The 21,827-nt window shown below is 41.0% G+C and overlaps 1 protein-coding gene across 2 annotated transcripts; it reads right to left on the bottom strand.

Moving 5' to 3' along the window:
* Window positions 1-1,885: 1,885 nt before the first annotated feature.
* LOC125897232 (probable ribonuclease ZC3H12D) lies at window positions 1,886-20,122 on the bottom strand. 2 transcript variants are annotated; one of them, XM_049590397.1, is made up of 6 exons: window positions 20,022-20,122; window positions 11,261-11,720; window positions 7,861-8,000; window positions 4,571-4,805; window positions 4,294-4,400; window positions 1,886-3,236 (listed from the first exon to the last, which is right to left on the bottom strand). In XM_049590397.1, exons 2-6 carry the CDS (start codon window positions 11,548-11,550, stop codon window positions 2,335-2,337), a joined length of 1,674 nt encoding a protein of 557 aa, XP_049446354.1. In that variant the 5' UTR covers window positions 11,551-11,720; window positions 20,022-20,122; the 3' UTR covers window positions 1,886-2,334. The 2 variants fall into 2 exon arrangements, with proteins under 2 accessions (XP_049446354.1, XP_049446353.1); XM_049590396.1 differs by lacking the exon at window positions 20,022-20,122 and adding an exon at window positions 12,777-12,990.
* Window positions 20,123-21,827: the final 1,705 nt, after the last annotated feature.

The following is a 21,827-nucleotide window of genomic DNA, read 5'->3' as shown; positions in this document are numbered from 1 at the left end:
TATGTTTCACCACCAGGTGGCACTGTAGGGGACTGTTTGTGATTTATTGGAACTTAAACCTTGCAGAGTTGGCACTAAAAGCAAACAAGTCTCTTCAAACACAGTTAAATTCTGTTTTCTTGTGAAAGAGCAACTGGAGCCGTAGGTTGCCTACCCCTGCCCCAGACCATACAACAGAAATAAGAAGTGGACGTAGCCTCCATGACTTCACCCACTGGCTTGTGGACGCGTGTTTTGAGGCCTTAAGTTTGGCACTTTGGCCGTCGCCATCTTGGATTGTTGGGTTTTTTGGAGCCAGAAGTGACCATATTTGGATGAGAGGGTGGAGCTGACTGAGAGCCTGAGGACACCACTGGGATAGAGACTTGTCAGTCACAAGGTAGCCACACCCTTTATCATCTATTTTACTCTAAAAAGGACCATTATCGACAAAATGAAAATCGTGCTGTATTGAAGAAGATTGAGACCATAAACTCATTAAATCAAGTGAGAGGTAGGGTGAATTTTTCAGACTTCTAAACAATTGGACTTCTTTTTTTTTTTTGCAACCAGTGGAGTTGCCCCCTGCTGGCCATTAGAAAGAATGCAGGTTCAAGGCACTTCTGCACTGGTTTCAATTTTCAGACCTGGGCCCAGTACTTCAAGGACTTTGATAGGGATCAGAATGATCCAGATCAAAGAATGTTCTTTTGCTATCCATGATCAGCTAATCTATCTTACTTTTATGCTGGTTTTTCAAAACAACATTGGTTCACCCTGATCCGGATTCAGATTTCCAGGATTATAGTATCCTAATAACCAGTGCTATAAGTAGGATTACATATCACAATGTAGTCTACCAGCCATGTTAAGAACAAGTATAGTAGAATCTTGGGTTCACTTTCTGTGTTTATTTGAAGAGACAATTCCAGTTGTTGGAAACTACCTTTGACTGTGTCATTGCAACTACTATAAAGTGACGACTGAAGGTTAACATTAAGTATTTTTGTTTGGTATCAACAGATGTTTGGGGGTTATTTTATGGGGACAAAATCCTTTATCCAGTACTGTAAGGCTTAATAGGTAACCTAATGCCTACTTTTTCTATTTTGTCACTGTAATGGCTAAACAAGTCAAGTGCTAAATCTGAATAAGTGTATATATATTTGACCAATTTAAAGGTTTTATAGCACTTTGTTCCTGTAATCCACCCTTCTGCTGCAAAGAGGATACTCCTGATTTTTTTGGGATTAAAGGTATCCCAGCCACCCCACTATAAAGTTTTGAACAACACATACTGGAGGTTTGATCCAAATCAAAACAGAAGCTGGATTATGTGATCGAATCTGATATCAGAATTTCTGTTTTTCTTTTGGACAACCCATCTTCAAGATTTGATCCAATCCGATGGCCAAAATCCGATCAGATTACTTCTGAACAACTGGGCCCTGTAGATAACCCCTTGAGCCAGACTGAAATATCTCAACAGCTTTCCAATATGAGGAAATAAAGTCAGGATATTTCCTTTTAAACCCAGACCAGAGCTCTCAGCATGTTGCAGCAGGTATTTGTCTTTGATGGAAAACACCTGCTGTGTCATCACTAAATAGGTAGTGTAGCAACACTAGTGGGTTCAACCACCAGAGAGCAGCAGCAGCTCGAAATTTCAGTCAGCACTGTGAATATCTTGTTCATCTACTTCCGTATTGAAGACTGAAACTCTCTCTCTCAGTATCTGGATTCTGACTAATTTAAAAAAAGTTTCCATTATTTTAAGATACTGAGTCATGTTGAGATAAGTTAGTCATTATTTCGATAAAAGGATCGTTTTTCTTCCATCACACAGGCAGAAATGGGCTTCCATACTTGTATTACCCACCTTTAAGGACAAGTTAATCACTGACAGTTATGTGATTTGAGTGCTTTTATTTCACAGGAACAGCAAAAACACAAGCCTCTAGAATTTATATAAAAATAGGTCGATGTCATTCTTTACACAAGTACAGAATGGCACGATAGAGTTCCTCACTTTGAGGCAACATGAGAAAAACAACACATGCTGCTTTAATAAAATATTTTCACTGCTACAATACGTAGCATGTATGGAGCGTAGTGCATTGCACTTTTATATTAAAGAAACAGCATTCAGTCTGCTACATTTTCAAGACTTCATCAGATCAAGTCACTTTTAATGCTTAAGATAAAGGCTGAGTTTGGGATGAGCTCAAGCAAGCTTGCCACAGTATGATTCATATGTAAGCAGATTTTTCTCTCAGTTTTCACCTTGTTTCTGGGATGAGAACTACGATGTGGACTCAGTTTGAGTCAAAAAACAAAAAAAAAAGTCTTTCTAATCTAGAAGGAGATGTGACTGGTCCTGTGGCTCTGGATGAGAGGGATCAGTTCAGACATGTCTGTGATGTGTGGGTAAGTATTCATGACTTGCTCCACCATGCTCTGAGGGAAGAGGGTGCTCAGCTGGCTCCTCAGGCCCTTCCTCTGCTCGCTGGACGGACTCTTGGCTCTGCCCTGCACCCATGGGTCCCTTGGTAAGCTGTGGCTCTGTCTGTTGGAGTGCTGTCTCGAGTACTGGTTCTCTGAATAATAACCAGGATGCTCCCTGTTATGTGGAGGCAGAGTTGGACAGGAACCCCATGCTGGGTGGTGCTGGTGGTGGGACACCCTTGTCTCCTGGTGAGCACACCTACAGTGGCTGCACATGGGGCGTTCGCAGGACACTGAGCCGTTCTGATGGGGGTAGTAACCTCCGCTCAGGCAGGGCCTCTGGGTGTTCCCGCCATAGGACCCTGATAAGGAGTAGTCGTCGTGGCTCAGGCTGTAGCTGGCCACGCCACTGCTGTAGCTGTGGGGCACATCATGGATGTAGAGCCTGGACATGGAGCTGTCCATGGAGCTGAAGGCCTCGTCCACATCCGGGCTCGGGCAGAGGTGCAGGCTGGTGTTTGGCTGGCTCCTCGGGCTGCTGGTGTCTCTGTGATACAAGAACTGCTCGCTGGGTGAAGCCCTGAGGGATTGATCCTCTGTGCTCAGGGGCGGAGGAGGGGTGGATGAAATGTATCCGTGCTCCGGCTGATACACAGCGGGGCAGCAGTGTATGTCCTGCAGGCTGGGTTTGGGCGAGAAGTTCTTGGCTCTGTCTCTCAGCGCTCTCAGCTCATCGGCCACAGACAGCTGTGATTGGTTGGCCCGCTCTGGGTGGTAGAACTTGCACTTGACTCCATAAGTACACTTCTTTCCTAAAAGAAAGAAAGAAGAGATTATTTCTGGGCTCTGCAGATGTCAACATGTATCTCCTGAAGAAACTGTCAACACAGGATGTGTGTGTCTGAGTGCGCTGCGAGACCTCTCTTCCTGTCTGCACGACTGTAAACACACTTTGCTTCACACATAAACCGGCTGTAACCTCGTGCTCTCTTTGTGCGGACAGACTTTACTACTGTAGAACTCTTTGAAGTGATCCCCGGGTGTCTCTCTGGCCCAATCACTGACTGACAGGCGGGCAAATAAATCACTCGTCAGTTAATCTCTTCATGACAGATGAGTTGGCCCTCTACAAGTTTCATGTGCCTCAGTCCGGAGTCACTGAGGACTAAGGACAGACAAGAAAACAGCACCCCCTACTGGCTCTACACCTCTCTGAAAACGCTCACTTATAAAAATATTACTAATAGGAAAGATAATTATGTGTTGAAATCAAAGTTTCAGTGAGGCACAGCTTCCACTTTTCAGTTGACTCGACATCTTGAAACTCCAAGTGGGGTGATGTTCCTGGACTTTATACTTCCTCTATGGCAAGACGAAACACTTTGGTGTTGTGAAATCTTTTCTAATCCAGTTGGATAATTTAAAAAATACACTGTGGTCAATCAGACAGTGTCTGCAATGCAGCCCCTGCTGAGACCGGATGTCAACATGATGTCAGAAAGACGTTGTTGACTCCTAATGATGGACAGATGTTAATAAGAATTGCTCCTCTGGTGCATTGGTATGCGGCCCACAGAATATACACAGTCGTCATGTAAAGGAAAGTTTTACAAATATAAAACCTCCACGGTTGAAAAAACTCATAATACAAATCGTCATAATAGTCAGAATGTTCATTCTGAGCATGTCAGCATGCTGGCGTTAGCATTTAGCTTAAAGCACAGCACAGCTAAGTAGAGCAAAAATGTACTGCAGATAGTTTCCCTAAACTGGTTGTCATTGTACTGATTCAATTCCCTGGGAGAGTACGAGGAAGTGTAACCTGAGCTGTTGTATCTGTTGTTGGGTGAAACAGAAGAGTAAACCAACCGTAAGGACAATGCTGCAGCTTGTTGTCTGGGGTCCACGGCTTCTTCCGCAAAAAATCATCAATGGTGGGGCCGTTCCTTCCCAGAGGATCGTCTGGAGGCATGAACCTGCAGCAGCACAGAGACACAGTCAGGATCAGGCAATGTCACATGTGACATTTTGGGTCTCTCTATCTACTGTATGTGTGGAGAATAGGTGCCCCTGTTCCCTCTGCCCCTACACACTCCGCACACACCCCTGCATGTGTACAGTGGCCCAAAGCTGCTATCAGACTTACTTGTCGTTAGCGAACGTGTACATCAGCAGCCTCTCCTCTATGAACTTCTTCCACTTGGGGTTCTCCGTCTGCAGGTCACGGTAGTTGTCGTTGGACACGATGATACCGTCGGAGTCGACGGCCAGCTTGACGATGTAGCGGTCATCGTAGCACACCACCCTCTTCCCGTTCACACAGCGGGATGGCGTGTACACCAGGATCTTTCTCCTCTCCAGCTCGTGGAGAATATGTTGATCTACAAAACCAATAAGAATATTGTTGTTTTATTATTATAAGGCTTATTATTACAAGCCCAGGGCTAGCAATGTTCTGGTCTTTCTTGTGCCTGAAAAAATCAAGAATGTCTACGCTTTAATGGTCATCTCAGTAGTTTGGTGAAGCACATTAGTTAGTTCAACCTGACTGTGCCATTACTAGCTTTAAAGTATGTTACCCCTCCAAATTTCCCAGGGTGCACTGCAGTTTTCAGGCCTAGACCTTTTTAGGTGGGTTTCTGCCAGGAAGTTAATGGCACATTTAAGAAATGGGGTTTGGGGTTCTCCACTAGAAGATTTTGGGCATCGAACACCTAATTTCCTGCATTCCGGTCAATTTTAATGCACAATTTTGTGCCTGTTCTGCATCAATTTATGATCTAAATGTCGTCAACTTCTGCTACCTTCACATTTTTATTGGTGGGGGGGATAAATGCACTGCTAAATATTAAGGGGCAAATGTCCCTTGCATCCACCGCTGCTGTCTACACCTATAGACACCTATATAGACACATATATAGACACCTTTTAAAAAAAGAAAGCAACAGATTTTAGGTGTTTTCATTGAAATTAAATGATTAATTTGGAAATGTTTGTGTGAAACTTCTAATACTGGTCATGATTCACCAAAGTCAGGTTTAAGCACAACAAAGCTTGTGCACTTTGACCACTTCACCCTGATCACTGGGGGCACTGTCCACTTTGAAGTGCAGGAAATACTTAGTTTCCTTGTATATGAATACAAGTCAGTAAGTTTGGAGCTTTTGCACCAACACACGGCTGAGCAGATTTGACCCATCACTACAAAGGCTGTATTGTATATATTATATTAAATTGTCGAGGTGCTCAGAACACTGGAAATCTATCTTCAGGTCTAGTTTGATCATAAATAAATACATATTCTTATTTATAGATCTATTTTTTCCATTCTATGTTATGTAAGATGTTTTATTGGGTTTAGCGCTTGTCATAAAAAGGGAGGTGTGGTTAAATATCTTTTATTTCATCTTACTGGGCGAAACAGGACTAAACAGTTGCTAGGGGGCACAGCTCATGATCAAAAAGTCACTTGAAAAAATAAAATAAAGTTAGTACTGAGAATTGTTTCGTTTTTTCCTGTGTGGAACCATTAAAAGGTTAGTGTATGATGGTGTCTGAGCATGCAGCACATAGTCATGTTTCATAAACAGAAGATAACAACCACGGAAATATTAACGTAAGAAAACAAGTCTGCACTGGTTGTAGGGACAACCTGCACGTTGCAGTCCATATAAGCTTTTATCTTTATCTTAGTCTGCTTGTTTGATAGTGAGCTTTACACCATGATCATAAAAGGTGTGAAACTGCACTTGGCACTGAGAACACTTCCTTATAAACTGCTGGTGATCGCTTTCAGGAAAGAAGATATTTTTAGCCGACTTGATCCAACATGAGCAAGATACTGGATTATAGTTTTGGTGGTTACACTTCCTTATTGTTTGAGATGTTTTCATGGGCAATTTGATACTTGTTTTTCACTGTGGAACTGGGTGAAACTCATCAGATGGACTGCCGTCACTGGAAACCAAACAGGATGAAGATAACCTGCCTGAGTGGCCTGTACAGTTGCAAATATGATACTTGTTCTTATTTCCTTGATTTTTGGTGATAAGGAATTCCTACTCAGTGTAATGGCTTCTATTTTTTCTTCCGTTTATTCAAATGGATCCAACAGTTTTGCTGCTGTGAGTGTAAAATGCATCATTTTACTTAGAATTAAGAGATGAAGAACAGCAAAACTGATATTTTCTTATATTAAAAATATTTGTACATTAAAGTGGCTGGATTATTTTAACATGGTTATTGATTATATAGTTACATTTTTTTTAAAGTTAGTTTCCTGATCAGCAATTAATTCGTCATTCAAAAGTCTTTGTTTCAGCCCTCATATATGTTTAGCATTCTGAACATACTGTATTTCATTAAGTTTGATGGTTAGATTATCCTCAGGCTGGTGAACAGCTGATAGGAGTTTGGCTGTAATTACAGTCACCAAAATATGGGAGCTGATGTTGGGACTCTGTATCTAAAGGCTGTGTTTGCAAGTTAAAGCTAATCAATATTCATCTTGTATTAACAATAGATTAAATCACAATGTTTAAGGTGAAAGGGGTCGAGATTTAGTTCCCTCAGCTCCACTGAACTTTTCAGCCTCTTTTAGCTTTGGTTTTTTCAGCTATGGTTTTAGTGACCAAACAGGGTCTTTTTTAACAACAGTTTGGGGCATGTTCAGCTGTGTTTTTAGCGACCAAACAGGGTCTTTTTTAACAACAGTTTGGGGCATGTTCAGCTGTGTTTTTAGCGACCAAACAGGGTCTTTTTTAACAACAGTTTGGGACATGTCCAGCTGTGTTTGCAGCCACCAATTGGGCATGTCAAACCAAAAAATGATGTTTTTCTAACTCTAACCAAGTGGTTTTTGTGCCTAAACCTAACTACAAGTTAACCAAAGCACTGTCACAACATAAAATTGAAACTGAATTGTAAAGAAACAGAAAACTTCAACATATCCACAATATGTAAAATGGTGGTTTGCAGTAACGTAAATGCCAACATTTATTCTGCCCAGTTGGGTTGTGTCAAATCCTGCTCTGCTACAATGCTCACACTGTTGACACAAAATTTAAGTGTGGGTGCATCCATGGAAGAAGTTTAAATTCTGGTTGGTCCTGATTAACAGTGCTTTAATAAGAAGGTTATTGTGTTTGTTGTGTGGCACAACTTCCTCTACAAGAGTCTTGTCACCACAGTCACCGCAACATTTTATTCATTGTCTATAAACGACCTGCAGCTATGTTAACTGTGATGCTAATATGACATCACAGTTGGGTGAGGTCAGACTTGAGCCCAGAAAGGAGAAAATGTGCACACAAACTCTGATTTAACTGTCCTAAAGAACACAAATAGCATGTGAGCGGTGGCACTTCCCTTAAACTGACCTCACAGGGTGTCAGAATGAGCAGACAGTGCCACCTCAGCTCAGTCAGGTGACCTTACCGGTGATGGGTGCCTCAGGTCGCGGCTGCTCCTTCCTCCACAGGGGAACAAACACGGTGATGTCTCGCATCCCTTTGTCCCTGAACCAGTCCACTGCCAGCTGAAGGCCCTGGCACGAAAACACCTTCTTGTCGCCATGGCTACAAAGACACAGAAGCTGGAGTCAACAAAAAAACCCGACTTCTTCTTTTGTGTTCCTCTGCACGTTATGCACACACACGTATCTCTTCTCCCTTTTTCAGGAAGTAAATGGTGTTGCAAGGCTCAGAGTTCTCTAAAACACAATTGCAAAAGCATAGAGATGAGTAACTTAACGCAGAACTGAGACTGTTCACGTGCACTCTGTAGCAAAGCGTGAATCTCTCCTTAATCCTAAAATTAAATTTTACTGTAAATGATTGTGCCTTACGATTTTTATATTGAGAAACTAAAGTTTTCTAACACAGCAAGGAAAACCATGTCTGGCAGCATTTGGTGGAGTTATCAAATCTAAACCCTGATAATAACTTATCAAAGCTTCTGATCAGTGAACATGATAGGAATACACCAGTGCCCGAGAAGTCCTTAGAGCTTTGTACATTTGAGAAAAACAGAATAAGGGCTTATTTTTTGGGAAAAATGATGGATGGCTTTAAAAGTATTTTTTAAAACGTTACATCCCGAGGGAAGAGTCATGGCTGATATTTTATAGCAGTTTACACATTTTCTTTGACGTGATAAGATCTTGAGTGAAGAAACAAGGCCTCTATGTTCATGTTAACCCTGAAGCATGACATTTCCCTGAACTAGCTACCTTGAAAAAGTTATTGAAAGAGAAATGTGGAAATCATGATCATAACTTGCCGCAATGTCTGACCTGTTATCAGATCTGTTAGTACATCTGACAAACATCTGTTCTCTGAAATTCAAACCTGCTCTAACACTTGCATTACCAGGATGCACTCAAGAGCTACTGCAGAAATAAACTGGATCGTTTTGCCTGCGGGAGAAGGTAGAAAGTGTATGTGTGTGCGTGCATGCACACTGGGGTTTCCCCTCTCACTCTCAGCAGGAAGTAGCGAGACACTTTGCATACAACAGGTAAGAAAGACGAGGCTTGGCATGAGGTAGTTAATAGATTCCGAATACGTGTATCTTGCGGAACTTCATTGGTGCATCAAGTTGACTTTGAATGATATTTCCTTGATACTTTATTCTTACAGTAGCTCTTTACCAAATATAATCAGTGCTTTCAGAGAGCTGCACATTCAGCGAACTGCTTTATTTGCAGACTTGGTGTATATTTTATTGCTCGAATGGGCCCATAAGTTAAGTTAAACATTGCCCATATTAGCTTATGAAAGCACCAGACACATGTTAAGAGCAGAGCCATAATGGAAACAAGCAGTCATGAGGAACTAACTGTCTAACTAATAAAATAACTAATAAAATGTGAGAAATCAAAAGTAAAACGACTCATTCTGAAGACTGGTGCCTCTGCAAAGTATTTTAAGGTGGTCATATACTGTTGGCTGGTTTAAAGTAGCAATAATTGATTTTTCTTACTTTTTTTTTTAGCCACTTGGGGTCAACACAACCAGCTGTAAACACTTACATTTAAACACCTTATAAAGTTGTTGTAGCTAATATGTTAGCATATTTTTGCCTATTTACACATCCAGTAGCACAGAGCAACATTAGCATTCATTCAGTCATGTTTTTGGCCACCTTATGAATGTAAGTCAGATATTATATGTGAGATTGAGTAAATTGGTTTGGGTTTGGATACTACAAATTTATTTAAGAAATTGTTATACACTAGGGGTGCTGAGAAAAATGTGAGCTTTTACTGGGTAGGGAGGGCAAAGCTAATGTTAGCGAACCAGTGGAGATCGGAGGGTGGGCAGTGGGCACTTTTTCCACATGTTAACACACTTAGCCCTTTGTTTGTAAGCAAAGCTAACAGAAAATAAAAGGCAAGACATTTCCATCACAAAATATTAAAACATCACCATCTCTAAATGGATAGTGCTTTGGTGTTGGGCTATCAAAAGCAAAATTAACAGAAACTGACATTCCTAATTGAGTTGCATTATGGGAAATGTAGGAACCAATGTTTTTGGAGGTTGAGCTCTACCTGGGACTAACACTCAGCATTATTTCATCTGCTGCTTTTTATAATCTGTCTCTCACAAGTCCTCCAAATTACTCAAAGTGCAATACTGAATCAGATCAGGATAACTCTGACACCAACAGGGAAACAGAAAGAAAAGTCTCCCCTCTGAGATTTCATGCCTGAGGCCGGGCTAAAGTTCAACTGCATCTCCTGAGAATAAAAAGTGTGACGGAAGTACCTCAGCCCTCGTCCTCTTTCCCCTCACTTCATGTCCTTACAGGAATATGTGCTGTGAACACACTGCTCTTTTGTTTTCTATTCTGAATTCATATCAGGTCCTCCTCCCACTTGCCCTGATTTTTGTTGGAGCAAATTTTGACTCAGAACTTCCTTGTTTCTAATTTAGGTCAGGTACATAATGGTAGCTAACGTGTGATTACGTGATGCAGGAATGTCATTTCAGTATTATGTTGCACATACTGCAAGTCATGCCGAATAGGAGAATCATCTAGAGAGCTCGAACCTGATGGTGACATGTCACTTTGCCCTTCAGGCGTTAAATAATCTTGAAGTGAGTGGAAGCAAAGAGAAATATATAGGCACGCCTCTTGTTTTTACTTCCCACATCTTTAAAGAGGAAGTGTGGTGAAATCAAATCTGTGAAGTGAAACACAATTTGACACAAATAGACACGAAAATACTGCAGTCTTAATGTTATTTTTCCATTATCTTAAATTCAGTTATACACATGTATGATCATCTCTGTTATTCTAAAGTCTCACACCTGAGGAAAGTATTTTTTCCAGGAAGTAAAGAGAAAGAAATGTGAAATATTTGGTAATGTTTGGCTTGGCCAGAGAATAAATAGCAGCTGGAAAGTAGTTTAAAAAAAAAACTATGTACATTTAGTGAAGCACTATACTTAAGTGCAACTTTGAGATACTTGCACTTCACTTAAGTACTTCTATATAACTTTATACTTGCAGCGGCAGAGCGAGCACATTTGGTGTCCTAGGCAACCTTCCCCTGGTGCCCCAAGCAAGATTAAATGATCCAACAGCATATAGAACAATTCAATCAGCTCCAACGTGACTAGAATTAAAATCCTGCTAATGTATTAAGGCCTCAGTTTAATCATCAGATAATGATGAAATAATATGACACTCCCCAACAAATACTTTCGATTCTTTAGGTACATTTTGCTGATAATTTTTCTGCACTTCCTTCTTCCTCCATCACTGCAGCTGCTCATAAACATACAAAAGACATAAGAAAAGCAATGATAGATGTACTAAGTTGACTCACCTCATGGCCACGTTGCTTCCATCAATAACCACTGGTCTGAAGTCAGCAACTTTTTCTCTGTCTCCTCCAGGTCTGGGCTGAGTGGGACCAGGGCTGCAGCCTCTGGACACCAACGTGGGGCTATTTGGGAGACTTTTGTTGCTGCGAGTGTGGCAAGTCTTTATCAGCTCCTCCAGGATATCATTGGTCTGTGCGTCATGGCGGAGGCTCTCCAGCACCCTCAGTATGTCACTGTGAGAGTACCCCAACTTGAGAAATCGCTCTACCTTGGCGTGCTGCTGCTGGTCCATCGTGGAGGCTGATTCAGAATGTTTCCTCTCCTCTTGACTTCTCAGGTCTTGTCTGGCTTGGGGAATCCTCCTCGCCTCCTTATTGTGGGCACGTCTCCACGGCGACGGGTTGTGTTTTCAAACGGCTGACAGGTGTCGAAAGAGGATGGAGGCAGAGTCAACCTCTGTGGCTGTAAACACAGGAAGCAGAGCTGCGGTCACACAGGGGTTTTTGGACAAATCGATTGAGGTTTGGCGCCCCACTGATAGAACCTGCTCTGGTAACCACAAGCTCATGACTGCCAACGCAAGCGCAAACACCAGCTGACGTCATGCTGGTTAAGAAAGCCCCTGTCATACACACACACACACACACACACACACACACACCAAGAGAGGTCCACACTGATCACTGCTCTAATTTTATCTCCAGTTTCATTGAGGTCAGTTACCAAAACAAACATGAATGGAACTGAAGTGTGAGTGTGGGTATCAATGCAACAAGCCTCACCCCATTCCACACATGTTTTATTGCTTTTTCTGGAAACCCCCTGAACTTCATGGCCAAAAGAGAGATCGCACTGATGTAAGGGAGGCTGACTCAACCCCACTTCTTTCACTTTTCCTCCCACAGCAGAGCTATTCTCAGCACAAAACTTTAACAAACTTCTCACACACTACAACACTTGAAACACTGAAAACACAAAAGCACTGTAACGGTGACCGAGAAGGCGTGCCGGGTCTATCACTGTAGACGAAACATATCCATCATGCTTTGAAGCATTTTTCATTCCCAAGTCTTTTTGATCCCTTGCTATGCAAGATGGTTCAATTAGCTTTTACTGCATTGCATGTCAACTTGACATTTGAAGTATGAGGGAAAAGAGGTGTTTTTATTCTCAGGCGTCCCTCCCTGTGCACGGGGCTTGGCTTTGCAAAGGCTTGCTACAACCTGCACCAAACCACATCCTTTGCTGCTGAGTTCAGTTCATCAACAAGGTCCTCAGACTCATTTTCTACCCTGAAAATGAAATGATTATCTCTGCTCCATTGTCTCACAAACTCTAGCAACCTTTGCTCTTTGCAACACAAGTCAGCACACAATCTCACTGTGGTACACTTGTCTTTCCCAATCCAACAAGTCTAAACAAGACCAGACAGACGGCTCTGCCTGAGAAATTCACATTAAAACACCAACAGCAGAGCTACATTGTCACATGACCCAAGTTGTCTGATTCTGTACTTACACATTTAACAAGTGCCGGATCGGAGCATGAGTGTGTCTGTCCCGCTGTGCCTCTGTGTGTGAGCTTCTCTCAGTCAGTCAGTCAGTCGCTCTGTGTGAAGCTGCTCTTATTACTCAGAGGAGGAAGTAGCTGCTTGCTGCTGAGAAAAGGAGAGCCTCTGTGACCAGCCTCTGTGACTCTGTATATGTGTGATCGCTACTTCCTCATCTGGAGTCAGGGCTGATCTAGGAGCCTGAGGGATTTATTTCACCCTTTTTCTTTCTCAGCTCTTCCTGTAGTGTGGTGAAATATATGCTGACTGAATGTCTGTGACAGAGCAGCACCAGGAGGAATGTCGGGGTTAGACTGAGGCATCTGAGGTTTTATTAGTCATTCATGCTCTGTATATTAATTTTATTTTAGTCCATGCATTCTGGCACAGAGTTAGATGAGAAGATTGACACCACTCTCTGTCTGTCTGTGTGTCATGAAATGATCTTCAGCTGCAGATAGTAAACATAAAACACAACAAAACACAAGATACTCACGTTCAGATTGACGTCCACAAAACCACAAAGTGACGCAAAGTGTCACAGTTTAATCTTCACGGAATCTTAGCAACAACAATAGAGTGTGAAACCTGATCAATCGACACTCACACAGATAAATACATACCGTCTACTCTCAGTCAGCTGAACAAAGACAACTTTGACTGAGGCTCCAAACAGCTGAGTGAACAGGGCTGTCACACAGACGGCTAAAAATAGCTGAGCACCATGTTTGTTTTTAGAGGATGGAATTTTCATCATAGTTTGATTATTTTTATGTTATTGTCATTATTATTGAGGGTAATTTGAAACCATAAACTGACACACGCTCGGGACACAGTTAACCTGAACTGACCTTTATTCTGAGAACTGCAATGATCCAACACACACACACACACAATGTGGATCTCCATACACACCCATTTACTAGCTCTCCCAGCATGCAGTTTTTCTTTGATGTTGTTGAATAAAGCTGGTGTGTCTACAGAGACAGAGGCAGGACAAGGGAAGCATGAACAACAGTAGGAACAGGAAATGTAAAATTCACAATGAAATATCAGTATCTTTATCTAACCAGGATGTTGGACATGCAAAAAACTAACCAATGGGCTTTCAGTGTGTGTGTGTGTGTGTGTGTGTGTGTGTGTGTGTGTGTGTGAGAATCGAGGAGGGGCAGAACAGGAATCTGTGATGAAATTGCTGATTGGAATTTTTCATGTATACTTCAGGACAGGAACGTTGTGAGTTAGCGATTAAAGACAGGTATAGAACACTGTTTCAGGAAGGGCCAGGGAAAGTCTGATGTGAGAGAGCAAGGAAATATTGTGGTGTGCAACATATTGCTGCAATGGCAAAATATATCTGTATATTTTCCACAATATTAGCCCACAACACAGAGAATTGTTCTGTTTTAATAGAACTTTTTAGCAACATGTTGTATATTTAAATCAAAAAGCAGTCTGTCTCATTACAAAGTAATACCGGCATACCAGCATTGTAAAAATACATCAGAAATGTTTGTTGTTATAATGATACACAGACTTATCCCATTACAAGAAACCTTTAGTTTATAAGTTGGTATGTTGTCTGAACAACAAACTTCCATAGCTGTCCTTCCATTGTAAAAAGAAAAGATAAAAAAAAAAAATACTCCAGTCAATGGTAAGACTGTAGCCTACATTAGTAATACAATGAACTGGACCATGGCTGGTTATGTGTTAACATAATTTGGTATGTAACAATAATGAGAAAAGTAAAAACATAACACAGAAATAGCTTGTGTATGAAGTTATAATGATAAAAGTTTCTTACCACAGTGAAAAACTAGTTCTTTTGTAGCCACGCTACTACTGTTTTTAGCTGGATGGATTGAAATTTTGTACAGATATTCATGGTCCCAAGAGGATGACTTCTAATATTTGGCGATCCTCTGACCTTTCTTCTTCCGGCACCAGCTGGTCAAAGTTTTCACTATAAAGTTAAATATCTCAACATGTTGACTGCTTGTTGAATCAGAACAACAATTTGTGCAAACATTCATGATACTGATGAGTTTGGTGACATTCCCATTAGCATTAGCTGTACTTTGGGTGCTTTCCGAATCACATACTTTTTATTCTAACTTTTAGTATGTACTGCAGCTGCCCTTAAAAAGTACATACTGTTGCACGCAGTATACACACAATTGGGACATACAACTGTGTCATGACATTATGCCCTGAACTTTGACCCTCTTGGTTTTACATCCATTACCTTTGGGATAAAACAAACGCCACTTAACGAGCTCAGTAGAAACAAAGATCAACCGGGAGATCTGCTGTTGTCACTTTGTGATGTATGTAGTTTAACTTTAATGTTAACTAAGTTATAACTGTACAGATTATAGATTCTAACATATTATATTTGCGACAGTGAAATTACATCTGCAGTTCTGTCATTGTTATTTTTATAGCTGTATGTCCTTTTGTTGCTTGTAATATTCATTTGATTTTGTTCACTTAAACCATTAATATTCCTACTAGAATTATTGGACATTATTGTCATCAGTTACTTGAATGCACTTTTATCCATCATTGCGACATTGCTGTCATCTGTTTGTGGCTCAGTCAATGTGATGAACCTTCCCCTATTGAAGGTTGTGGGTTGTGGGTCAGACTAGCATACTTTAAAATCAGATTGGATGTAGCAGAACATCCTGGTATTTTTGGCATTCTGCATTTGACATTTGTATTGGGACATACTTTTTTCTGGCATATTATATAGTATGGTAGTATTTGGAACACTCAGTGTGTGTTTAGTGCTGAGTTAGCAAGTGGTGCTAACAAGAGCATGCTGCTAACAGGCTAAACTAAGATGGTGAACCTGGTGTACACGAGGCCTGTACCAGCTAACCATGAGAATGTTAGCATTGTCATTATGAGCATGTAAGCATGCTGATGTTGAAAACAACACTGTGCTCACAGTAAGCAGAGCCTCAAAGAGCCGTTAGCATGGACTCTTAGTTTTGGTTAGTCGTGGTGGCTGCAATATGCTGATGTGGAAATCAGCTAATACAATGAGGAAATTCATTTTCATTTAATAAAAAAAAATGACATGGAAAATAATAGCACACCTATCAGTACAAGATAAATAAACAAAGTTAAATACACTTTGCCAGCATTAGTCAGGACTGTGCAGTGATATCGTCTCCAGTCAGATGATTCATTTTAGACATAAGTTGCAACACTTCTCTGCCTGCAGCTCCTCTCTCCCAGCCTTTAGCCGTCACTCAACCACCCATCTATCATCAGGAACGCCTTCAATATGTCGTAAAGCTTCAGCGCCATCGGCTCACACATTCCATTACAGGAATTTAATGCATTTAGGTGTTACCCAAAAGACGACTACAACCCAACATAACAGCTGAGACTCTAATACATATGCTAAACATTGCCAGGGTTGAGTAATGACTGAGTACATTTACTAAAATACTATTCTTAATGTCAAGATAAAATTGAAAATGCATTGTTAACCCTTTTAGATCACATCCCTGGTCATGTCGTGCACATATTTAACGATATATGACAAAAAATAACGTAAAACCCACTTCTTTGTATTCTTATATCAAAACCCAGTCATATTTTCTTCCTGTAAAACAAAAAATATTGCGTGCTTACATACATATTTACCAACCAATTTCAACTAAAAATACCAGGGCATTCACCCATAAATCAATCTGCTGTTAGCTAGCTAGCTAGGTAACCAGCAACAGTATGCTATGTCCCAGGCCTCTGTTTCCAACAATTAAATCAAATTACCTCCAACATTATATTCCACATGGGGATCCCGCCTGCTAATCCTGTTTCACTCAGAAATACATCAAAATACTGAAGCTAGATACTCTCGTAACAGAGTGCTGCAGGGATGACATCTTTTGTAGGCTGATGCAGAAGTTAGCGTCGTCCTGACGCTACGCTCCAAAAAGCCAATGGAATCTTTCCATTCAATTTTGGATTATTGCAGAAAATGAGCTGTGTGACAAACAAAAGTTTATGATGCTTACATGTTTAATGGTATTCAGCAAGATAATCTTTATAAATGAACACCACTTTTATGATTTGTTTTTTAAGCTGTAAGGCAGTAACCAGAAGTAAAATGCTACCATTCAGCTACAAATGGACTACACGATTGCATGATCTAACGTTGCCATCATGACGACACTACCACTCAGTTAAGTGTGTCAACCACAGACCTTATTTCAGTCATCTTACAAAACAAAAACCCATTAAAAAAATCCACTGACACTCTGAGATGAGGGAACTGGGATTGCTAAAACGCTAACTCATTTCCTGGTTTTAGGACTTATTCCTGCACCACTCTATGCTGTTTCATCTGGACTTTAAGTAGGCTTACAGTTTGAGTGAGTGGAGAAGCCTATTTGTACTCTAAATACTCCACTGCATTAGGAAATAAATCAAGTAATAATCTCTCTGGAGGGACTGTGCTGCCTGATGAACTTTCATTTGAAAACATTTTACTCTAGTAAAATACTGAATGGTTGTACTTGTAACAGAGTATCTTTATAGTGTACTGTTGCCTCTTGTAGGCTTTGTTGGCTACTTTCTCATTACTGACCAGTATGGAGGTCAAAAGGTTACGACTCACGGTTCCTTTACTGTACAGTTTTTGTTAAAAGGGGCCTATAGGATACAAAACTGGAACAAAGATCACATGTTTTTTGCCCCAGACAAATGTGCAAATTTCAGCAAATTTTTTTTGTCCATATATATGGTGCTTTTGCTTGTTAAGAGCCATGTCTAAAGCAGAACTTGGTGATAGAGGATTGTTTCTGTAGCTTTTGCATAGGTTGGATAACAGGCACATGTTAATGACATGGTGAATCTGGGCTTGATCAGGTGGGACCTGTGGTGTCCCCATGGGGAATAGTTTCTTTTCACTAATTCACTAAACTCAGTGTGAGTAAGAGTCACAAGAGTGATTATTCTGATCATACATTTCACTTCCTCCAATGTTATCTCCTCAGCCATAGCAATGACTATTCCTGGTCTTAATCATATCTAACAACCAAAATCTTTTCAGATGGAGGTCCGTGAAGCGGAATCTCATCACATGCCTGTATGTAGCTTAATGTGGATCAGTTTAGTGGTCCTTGACATGAAAAAGATTGAGTACTACTGCTACTGAGAATACTGTTGCTTCTATATGTTATGAAAAGTAATTAAAAGCTGGTCACATCTATTCAAGTAAAATAAATAAGACAGCTAGCAAAGCATGACTACATCATGTACAACATTCATAAGAGTACCTTCATGAGTTATAGCAACAGCTTGACTTGTGTAGCAAAGCAAAAGTGAAACATTGTGCACTGGTAGGACTGTGTCACTCACTGCTCCTCAGAACCACTTAGTGCTTAGGTGCAACTGGTTTGTCACTATGCTTTATATGTTTGCCAACACATTGTGGTTTGGAACTTTCCGCAGATAAACAGGTTAAATGGTAACAGATTAAAATACCATGACTGAGTGTGAAGGGACATCCTTGGAAGGTTCAGTCATTCACAAGAAAGTGTGGCACAAAGTTCCCCACTTAGTGAACAATTGTGCGGGCAAATACTACAGCAGGTTAAAAACATTTCTCAAGTGCAAAGAAGTTTTAGATTTCACCCTCTACAATCCATAATATTGTCAAAAGATTCAGAGAATCCAGAGAAATCCCTGCGCATAAGGAGCAGGGCTGAAATTCAATATTGAACACCTGTGACCTTTGACTGCTCAGGCAGCACTGCATTAAAAACCAACATGATTATATAAAGGGTATCACTACATGGACTCAGGAACACTTTGGAAAACCATTGTCAGTATACACATGTTGTCACTGCATCTACAAATGCAAGTTCAGACTCTACCACGCAAAGTGAAAGCCATATATCAGCAACATCCAGTCCACACACAAAGTGGGAAAGTGTGCGGTGGTCTGACGAGTCCACATTTCAAATTGTTTTTGGCAAACATGGACGTTGTGTCCTCTGGTCTAAAGAGGAAAAGGACCATCCAGATTGTTCCCAGCTCAAAGGTCATAGCCAGCATCTGTGATGGTATGGGGGTGTGTTAGTGCCCATGGCATCATGGATAACCCTCACACCTGTGAAGACACCATGAATACTGAAAGGCACATACAGGTTTTGGAGCAACATGTGCTGCCATCCAGGCGACGTCTTTCTCAGGTGTGTCCCTGCTTATTCTAGCGAGACACTGAGACACATTCTGCACGTGTTACAACAGCGTGGCTTTGTAGTAAAAAAGTCCAGGTACTAGACTCCTGCCTGCAGTCCAGGCCTGACTCCAATTGAACATGTGTGGCGCATTATGATGCACACAATAAGACAACGGAGACCTCGGACTGTTGAGCAACTGAAGTCGTATATAAAGCAAGAATGGGAAACAATTTCACTTTTAAGACGTTAACAATGAGTGTCCTCAGCTCCCAATCACTTACTGAGTGTTATTAAAAGAAAGGGTGGTGTAACAAAGTGGTAAAAAGGCCCCTGTCGTAAATTTTCGAAACATGTTGTAGGCATCAAATTCAGAAACTGTGTATATTTATGAAATAAAGTTTGTCAGTTTGAACATCAAACATCTTGTCTGTGTACTGTATTCAATTGAATGAAGATCAAAAATAATTTACAAATCATTGCATTCTGTTTTTTTTAGGTTTTACACAGCGTCCTAACATCTTGTTAAATCAGAGGTTTTGATTTGATTGATTGGTTTTCTCAGTACAATTACATTCAAAACCTTTGGTGCTCACTCTTGAACTGCATTTACCATTTATTGTGCTTACTGACACTTCACCTGTCTACAGTCCTTGCACTTGATACTGAGACTTCAAATGCTTTCACCAGTCACACTTCAACTGATTTCAAATGGTTCGAGCACCTTTATTTGAACTGAAGCCTTCAGCCTCTTTCAGTGCGTACAATGTAGCTGACATGTCAAGTGCTTTCATTGTTTACATTTCAGTGGACACTTTAAACCCTTTAAGTGCCTCAACGCCTCAACTCCTTTGAGTGTGTCAGCCTCAGCTGTAAGTTTTAAGAATTTCACAAACATATCTTTAACATTTTATGAATCTATTTACACCTCAGCAGCAATTTTCTAGTTTTCTACCTTTTTTTTTTAGCAAACAGTTGGTGGTGTAAAAAGAAAGAAGTAATACTGACCTTCCAGTAGGCAGAGCGAGAGAAGACATGACTGCTACACAGTACACCTACACTGTGTGTGTGTGTGTGTGTGTTTGCATAAGTGGACATCCATAACAAGGTATGCATGCATGACCCTGTCTATGGAGGAATTTGGACTGACAGGAGTGTACAACAGCTTCTACAGGACAACCCACCATTCAGCTTTAACAACAGCTCATTTGACATTCTTGCATTCCTTAAGTTAACATACTGACAGCATGAGTAAGTGACAGAAGCAGCAGAGAACAATGCTGAAACTGACATGAGAAAATCTAAAGGCAAGGAGGAGGCTTGGATCAGCATGAGACTGTAAACCCAGTTCTGCTCTCTCGGCCAAAAACACAAGCAAACTGCTGATATTATTATCGGCTTATTTCATGTTTGGTTTTGAATTTCCAGGTCTAATGTCACAGGAAAGAAGTGACTAACACCACAGATCACATGCTCTGTGATTTTGCAGAAGGTTAAAGGTGACAATGAGGTGTGCACACAGCGTGGGCGTATGGGGAAGTCTCTAGCAGAGGTTCCACCCGGGGGAGTGAGGCTGTGCAAACCCTTATTTTCCACGCTGCTTGGTGCTTTCACCTTTCAGAGTGTTTTCAGCTTCGATGTGAAATACTTATTTTCCATCTCTGATCACCACACAGTCTCAACCTACGAAACAACTGTGTATTTTCGGGAAATTCAAAACATTGCGTGGTGAATCTTTCTTAAGAATGACGTATTCAAACAAGGGACTACGAAACTGCGCTTGTGGTTGCTAATGATCACAGAGAGGATTCATGTCAAAACTTGCATCTGCAGTCACATATCGCCCGATACACTTAGTGTATAGTCATCTCCTCGTCATGGATGTGTTCTTAATGTCTTGTGCCTCACGTTTGACACGTTTCCTGTATCTGTTTATTTCTTTGGAACATATGAAAAGACAGTTTTTGTTTTCAGAAAGCATCTCACCAAGACTTTTATCTGTAAGACGTTTAGATCAAGATGACACTCTGGTGTATTTTATCTCCTCATCTCACACCAGAACAGTCCTTTTAACCATTGCCCTTCAGCCTGCAGCCAGAGACGTCCTAGTTTCAAGATTGTGTAAAGAGAGGGGAAAGATGTTTCACCCTGGCTCTGTGAGGTGGGAGGAGGGAGACCCCAGTGAATTCCCTCAGTGCTATGGAGACACACTCCACCCAGCCATTTTCCATTGCCCAAATTTTATGAATGTAAAAAAACCCCCATCTGTTATAAACTTAAGTCAAAGGTAAGGCATAAATCATCACCACCCTTGTTCTATATTGGGCCGTGTGTACGGGGGAAGAGGAAGTAAATATCAGAGAGGGAAGTCTGTTGTGGAACACAAATGAGTGAGTGGAACAGTGGTGGGAGGAGTACCCCAGTGTAGAAATACCCAGCTACAGTTTGAAGTCCTGTATTCTAAATTTTACTAAGTACAGAAGTTTGAGCATCAAAATAAACTTAAAGCAGTCAACGTAGAAGTATTCATTATCTGCCTCTTCAGGATGTTGCAAGCAATTAACGCAAATCCAACCAATCCCCATGAATTCTGCGTGACCTTGCAATTTTGTTAACTAATCGCAACTTTTCAGCAAATTTGACCAATCATCATAGCTTCCTGTGAGTTTCACCAATCACTGCAGTCCCCTGCATAATGTCACCACTCATTTCTTTGTGTCTGGTTGTGAAGATGCAGACATGTGCGACATGAATGTCTTAGTTTAACAACAAAAGTTACCACTAGTCACAGTGCAAGGCAATTCCCTCATGTTC

This window comes from Epinephelus fuscoguttatus, linkage group LG11 (genome assembly GCF_011397635.1).
Source record: "Epinephelus fuscoguttatus linkage group LG11, E.fuscoguttatus.final_Chr_v1".
In the NCBI taxonomy this organism is placed as follows: domain Eukaryota; kingdom Metazoa; phylum Chordata; class Actinopteri; order Perciformes; family Serranidae; genus Epinephelus; species Epinephelus fuscoguttatus.
Note: the sequence above shows the minus strand (reverse complement) of the source record. Positions and strands in the feature narration are given on the sequence as shown.

Coding starts and splice junctions, on each gene's coding strand:
- LOC125897232 (XM_049590397.1), bottom strand. CDS start 11,550: ATGGACCAGCAGCAGCACGCCAAGGTAGAGCGATTTCTCAAGTTGGGG. Junction 4,806..7,860: donor ACCTGAGGCACCCATCACCG/GTAAGGTCACCT, acceptor TTGGTTTTGTAG/ATCAACATATTCTCCACGAG. Junction 3,237..4,293: donor GCTGCAGCATTGTCCTTACG/GTTGGTTTACTC, acceptor TCTTTCTTTTAG/GAAAGAAGTGTACTTATGGA.